General features: G+C 35.6%; 1 protein-coding gene across 2 annotated transcripts in view; it reads left to right on the top strand.

Moving 5' to 3' along the window:
- LOC107713092 (thrombospondin-type laminin G domain and EAR repeat-containing protein-like) overlaps positions 1-6,970 on the top strand; it is a 36,140-nt gene that overhangs the window by 10,432 nt on the left and 18,738 nt on the right. For both annotated transcript variants that reach the window (XM_016518520.1, XM_016518519.1), the window contains 7 exons: positions 573-799; positions 1,126-1,216; positions 1,325-1,481; positions 2,378-2,509; positions 3,266-3,498; positions 4,828-5,017; positions 6,220-6,452. In XM_016518520.1, coding sequence (XP_016374006.1) covers positions 573-799; positions 1,126-1,216; positions 1,325-1,481; positions 2,378-2,509; positions 3,266-3,498; positions 4,828-5,017; positions 6,220-6,452 — 1,263 coding nt within the window. The remainder of the gene's footprint in view (positions 1-572; positions 800-1,125; positions 1,217-1,324; positions 1,482-2,377; positions 2,510-3,265; positions 3,499-4,827; positions 5,018-6,219; positions 6,453-6,970) is intronic.

The raw sequence follows: 6,970 nt of genomic DNA, 5'->3' as shown, positions 1-6,970 counted from the left end.
CCTACTATATAGTAGGAGAAAAGAGTATGTGAAGAAAGTAGTATGTCCGAAACCTCAGTATTCATAAAAGAGTAGGTGAGAGATGTCCTACTGCTTCAGCCCAGATTCTGAAGTGCTTATTGATGGACACTTTTCTATCCCAGGAGGCCACGCGAGAGGATACGTCATCATCGAACGTGACGGAGAACAGCGACGAGGGTGTTTACAAATGTGAGTAATACAAACCAAAAACATGGTTCCTTGTGTTAAAATCATATTTGTTGAGCTACTGTATAGTAAACTGTTGATTTGCTTAAGGTATAAGACCGTAACGTTACAGTGTGTAATATATATATATATATATATATTTTTTTTTTTTTTTTCTCTGTATGCCGTATCTCAAAAGCTTAGGGAAAATTTGAGTCCTAGTGAAATCATCACATGAATACAATACACCAGAAAGCAACCCTGCTTGAGCTGTAAAAATTTAAAATTTTTGAGACTTTCTATAATAATTAAGTTGACCTGGACACTAGTATCTGACCCTTTGCGGAGCTGTGCATTAGATGCCCCATGTGCTTGCTGTCTTTCAGAGGAATGAGTACTTGTTCGCTGTGGTGAAGGAGGATGCCAATCAACTCCTGCTTGGCCTGCGTTTCTCTAAAGAGAAAGTCCATCTCATCTATCAGGGCTCAATGGGGAGGGAATGTCTCAGCTTTAAAAGAATCCACCTGGCAGACAACCGCTGGCACAGCATGGTGTTAGCCGTCAGTGGTCACCATGCCACCCTCACTCTGGACTGCGGTGTCCCTCTGGAACTGTGAGTCTGTAACGGCAGTAGAAAGACCCTATTTACTACAAGATATAGGCATATAGATGACCTCGGAGCTAAATTTTGTTTTTTGGTTACAATTTCTTGGCCAAAAGTGCACATACTCTTGCAATGAATTCTTAAGCAATTAACTACAAATTAAATGCAAATTTCATTTTATTACATGTTTTAAGAACAGTGAAGCACGACATCTGTTATTTCTAGGGGCAGGATCTTTCCAAACCACAAAAATAGAATAGATTCTGCAACGAAATAAAATGTTGCAGTTTAAAGTTGAGTTCTGTGAGTAATGTACTTTCCCTGATGGGTTTCAGGGTCCATAAACAGCCATTTCCCTCTGATCTCAGCACCGATGGATCCAGGTTCCACATTGGAAGTCGAAGGAAGTGGAAAGGCCTGTTCTCTGTAAGATTTGTATTCTGATATTGCTAATTATTTTGCTTTATTTAAAATATATTAGCATACACGCAAACATACCTGTTGGTAAGATGATGATCTGTCTTCTTTCTTAAGGGTTTACTGCGCCAGCTTGTCCTTTTGCCCGGATCAGACGCGACGCCACGTGTTTGTCCCTCTTCCAAACCATCACTGGTTGAGCTTTCTGTCCCTACATTCCTGTCAAACTTGCCAGTGAAATCCCATATGAATGACGTCTTGCTCCCTCCATATGGTAAAACTAAAATATTTGAATTCAAATGGTGTGTACGCGCTCTGGCGTAGTTTACGTTAATGGGTGTGTTGAACTCCAGCCGAAGAGCAATCAAGCATAATTTCCGGCGATATAAAATTTTATGATATAAAATTATATTATTTATATTATATTATTATATTACAAAAAAATGTTATTCTATATATACATATATGATAAAGGCCATAATAAAAATTAAAACTGAGAAAATAAGTTGGTTAAACATATCAACATTGCCAATCCTAACATTGAGTTACAATGAACCATTACAAGTTTTTTTTTTTCTATCATGACTGGAGCCATGGACAACCTTTTGAAGAAAAGAACAGATCTGGGGTGTGAAAGACCACACCAATGACACATCACCCATGGTCGGATTGAGTTATGGTCCCAAACTAAACATCTGACACTTGTTTCGCTCTGAAAAGGAAAACAGAGGTTCTGCCGCTTGCAGTGAGAGCTGTCAGTGATTGAGTGGGTGCGGGTTTACGCTGGCACACATCTCTGGCATGACAAACAATGCTGTGTTTATATCATTTGGATTGACAATTTAAATTAGCTAATGGCAACTTTGATCTAGATTACATACCTTGGTTAATACTTTAACACCCTCACAGCCTGAGCTAACTAGACATATTGTTTCGCCTGTGATGAAACGCTGAAACACTTGTTTCATATACATAGTCTTTTGTTGAGGTATATCCATTACAAATAGTCATCCAATTTCATTAACATACCAAATATATATATATATTTTACTAATCCATTAATTACAGATTTCATAAAATACAATATAGTTTAATGCAATTCAAAAAGAAATATTACTTTAACGTATGCATATTTGCTCAGTATGTTTGCATTCTCACTTCAATGTTCAGAGACGGAGGTCCGTGTGACTCTGGGGTCTAAACCAGCATGCACTGAGGCAGAACTGGGACAACTCTGGTTTGACACTCTTAAAAGAGGCCTTTTCCTATGTGATGGTGCATACTGGCACTCTATGTTGCAAGGTAGGAAAATAAAGATAATTTTGTTTCAAAAAATTACAATAGATTTTTTTAGGTTTAAAACAAAATGCTTAATTTGAACTTTTATGATTATGACCTGTCAAGTCAAATCAAATTTCTTGATATAGTGCTTTTCACAAAACACATTGTTTCAAAGTAGCTTTAGCGAAAATCATTTTGTTAATGTTTGTAATATATAAATAACTTCATGCCTTATAGTCACATTTAGCAGATTAGAGCTGGGCATAATATAGTATATATTTTGCGACAACATAAAGAAAAAAGCAGTTGAGATAAGCTATATAATATATCACGGGTAGGCTAGTTCGATATACTTTGGCTTTACGTGAGTTTACTGTATGTATGTGAATAAAGTTGGATATTTGGATATATATCTTTATACATACTGTATTAATACTTTATACATAGAGCTCTACAAAAGAGTTTCTGTGACAGTCTAAACAATCACACAACTGCTAGAGTCTGCCATTTTAATTTAGAAAATCATGTTACATTTACCTTTAATAACATGCAATATTCATATAAATGTCATATCTTATAATCATTCATAACCATACGCATATTGGATCAGTTCCTTTACCAAAAAGTACTGTCGCAATGGTGATGATATCAGAGGGTAATACCATGGTATTTTATGATTACCTTGAAGAATCCTGGTAATGCCTTTTGGACACCTTTTTGTTTGAATTATGGCAGCTGAAGTCTCAGCAACTCTTTTTAATGCTATTCAATCTACAGAGAAAGACAGACTAGACTATGTAGACGATTACCAGGACCTCTACACTACCTCAGAGACTCTGGACATTGAGCTCTTCCAGATCCCCTCTGTTGGGCTGTTTGCTGCTATGGCTCATCGGGCTAACAAACCGGGCTCTGCCATCTACCGCTGGAACCACGGCCACTTCCAGCTCTACCAGAACATCAGCACCTTTAAAGCCCAGGCATGGAAGCAATTCACTGTAGGGCGGAAGGTGAGAAAAGACGATAATGTTGTCAAAGTCTAAAACTTTTAAGTGGTGCAGCTGTCAAATAAAAAATCTCCAAACACCATGAATATTGACTTTACACATAATTATTATTTCAAATTAATCAGATAAAAAAAAAAAAAAAAAAAAAAAAAAGATTAGATTAGATTAGATTAGATGATATTAGTCCGCCAAATCAAAATCGCTGTACTGATTTTGATTTGGCGACTAAGGTTTTTCAAATATTAGTATTATTTAGTCATTTCTTTATTTTCCAAATATTTCAGCATTTACATTTTTCAGTTATATCACCTAGACATTTTTGTTTAAACATTAATTTTAATTAAATTGAAACTGTAAAAGGTCTGTATATTGCTTAAAATTTTTTTCTGTTTTAATAATAATTGTGTCTTGTTAAAAAAAAAAGAACAAAACTTGATAGAACAGAAAAATAATCATAATTCAGAAAATAAGTTCACAAATATTAAAAAAAAAACAATAATTTAAAAAATATCATCATTAATTTTAATTAAGAAATTGAAAGTGTAAAATGTTTATTGAAGTCACAGTCTTAAAAAAAAGGTCACATCAGTGACATTGAAACATGCTAAAGATGCTGTTAAACAGGCAAAGGTTGTACAGTGCAGCTGTAGTGAGCAATGATTGGCATTTCATTAGGAAAGAATTACTGGCAGAAAAAGCCTGAAGTGAGGCAGTAAGAACTGCGACTGGATTAACAGATACAATAGACATAGTTCAGTACCATGAGTGTGATCTGCATGTTTTCCACTCAATCATGCATAGAGCCACAGAGAACAGACTTTACACTGCACTGCAGGAGACAGGTGTGTTTTGATGTGGTGTTTCTTACACTCAGTACAAACGTATGCAATAACTTTAAATCACTAGTGTAGTCAATCACAGAAATTAATTTGAAGTCTGATGCTTTCCCTTCCCTGAATGAATCATTTTTACACATCTGTCTGTCTGCAGTGGAATTGTTTAGTCTTAATTATATCACACAGATCTTGAATTATAAAGACTAGGAAGTAATAAAAGTTCTTTGTTGAAACCTGCAGCCCCTTACGACTATAATCATCATCATTATATCACAGAGTTTGTATTTATATCAGTTAAAGCATCACTAAACTCTTCGGCTGAGTGAAATTATGACTCATACTAGGTTATATATCTACCACCTGATCTTCACACTGTTCTAAATTTAGCGAGCTGGATTCATGATAGCCAAATGACGGGCTGACTGATAAGTGTAACTCTATCTCTGTTTGTCTGTATCAGGCTCATTTATCACTGTGTGTGTTGTATGTGTGCCAGATGTTCTTGGCGGTGTCGAACTCCGTGGGCCCAGCGGACGGAGAGCGAGAGCTGTCTGTGATCTATCGGTGGAGTAATAAGAGGCTGAAGTTTGTGCGTTATCAGACCCTGGAGACGCACAGCGCTCGTGACTGGGAGGCCTTTCATATTAATAATGAAGCTTTTTTAGCTGTGGCTAATCACAGAACAGGTTGGTCCAACAATGGTGTACTGGGGCTGAACCAAGTGTTTCCTCGGTGCCTAGCTAGGCTTATACAATACTGTTTAATGGTTCTCAGTTCACCCCACGAAAAATATAAATTCATACTCAGCAGCATCTGCTGTTCTTTCCAAGCCCATATGACTTTCTTTGGAAAGTGCATCACAAAATATTTGACATTTGAAGATACGTTTGCCATACAATGAAAGAATATTGCATGGAAGCCTGTTCAGTCACAGAATAAAAAAATAAAATAAGTAATTGCGACTTTTTATCTCACAATTCTGAAATTTGTCTCGCAATTTTGAGTCACAAGTCTGAGATATAAACTCTGACTTCTGAATTCTGACTTTCTGTCTCGCAATTCTGAGTTTACATCTCGCAATTCTGTGTTTATATATCACAATACTGACTTTTTTCCTCTGAATTCTGAGTTTACATCTCGCAATTCTGTGTTTATATATCACAATACTGACTTTTTTCCTCTGAATTCTGAGTTTACATCTCGCAATTCTATGGAAGCCCATTTCTGCCATGGAAAAAATAAATAAATAAAAGTAATTGCAACTATTTATCTCTCAATTCTGAATTTATATTTCACTATACTTTGCCTTTTTTCTTGTAATTCTGAATAAATTTAGAATTGTGACATTTAGACTCAGAATGAAATATAAACACACAATTCTCAGAATTGTGAGGTTAAAAAAATCACAATTACCTTTTTTATTTCATGGTGGAATAAAAGACAGTTGTGAGATGCAAACTCAGATTTCTGAGGGAAAAAAGTTGAGATATAAAAAATTGCGAGATATAAAAAAAATATAAATTGTTAGATGTAAAAGTGAAACCGCACGAGTCTGTATCTCACAATTCTAACTTTTTTTTCTCAAAAACTCATTTATATCTTGCTATTAAATCTGTACAGTTACACTTTTTTCCCTCAAAAACTAATTTTTACTCTATTTGTGATCAAATAAATGCACTCTTGGTTAGCATAAGAGACTTATTTCAAGTACATAAAAAATTAACACTTTAGATTGGTAGTGTATGGACTGATAAATTTGGAGCCTCTGGTGCAGTTCAATAGATTTTTATCAGCATTTCATTTTGTTACTGCTCTCAAAATAGGTGCCAGTAGTTACATTTATTATAATATTATAACCCTTACATTATGTTCCCGTCATCCCTTTTAGAGAATGGCAATCACAACATTGACAGCGTTGTTTATAAGTGGAACCCAGGCACCAAGACGTTTGAGGTGAACCAAACCATCTCGACATCAGGAGCTTATGACTGGGAGTTTTTCACCGTAGGGCCCTACCACTTCCTAGCAGTGGCCAATGCATTTGATGGCACCTCCACCCAAACAGATTCATCCATCTACATCTGGCTTGGTGGAGCCTTTCAGCTTTTTCAGACTATAAGGGTGAGTTTAGAAAGCATGTCATTTCAAAATGCCTGTGATGGACGCGAGGCACTGGAACTTTCTGATGGCTTAAAATCAAATGGATCATTCTGAAGCTTGATGATCATCTAGAACTTATTTACTTTGAATGGAAACACGGGTGTAAATGGGGTACATTTCTATCCTCAGTTGCACAATAAGAATTATATTGCAGGTAAATGAAGTGGAAAATCATAACAAATGAAAAAACAATGAATGATGGACTCATGTAGGTGTTTACCAGTTGCAGCATGTTATTTTAAAGTTACCTGACACCTGTTCTCACAGAATCTCCTTGGGGCATGTAGTATTGCTGGGGTTGTTTAAGTATAGCTTTAACCACTGTAAAAGTGGTTCATTCATAACTGCAAATGATTTGACTATTTTAATGATTTTAATTATTTAACACATCATACATTTTTACTTAAAGGGGTCATATGATGCTATTTTAAAGATCATTATTTTGTGTATTTGGTGTAACAGAATATGTTGACATGCTT

Source organism: Sinocyclocheilus rhinocerous, unplaced genomic scaffold, assembly GCF_001515625.1.
Source record: "Sinocyclocheilus rhinocerous isolate Xijiao unplaced genomic scaffold, SAMN03320098_v1.1 scaffold1982, whole genome shotgun sequence".
Classification (NCBI taxonomy): Eukaryota; Metazoa; Chordata; class Actinopteri; order Cypriniformes; family Cyprinidae; genus Sinocyclocheilus; species Sinocyclocheilus rhinocerous.
The sequence above is the reverse complement of the archived record's forward strand: the minus strand, read 5'-3'. Positions and strand labels throughout refer to the sequence as shown.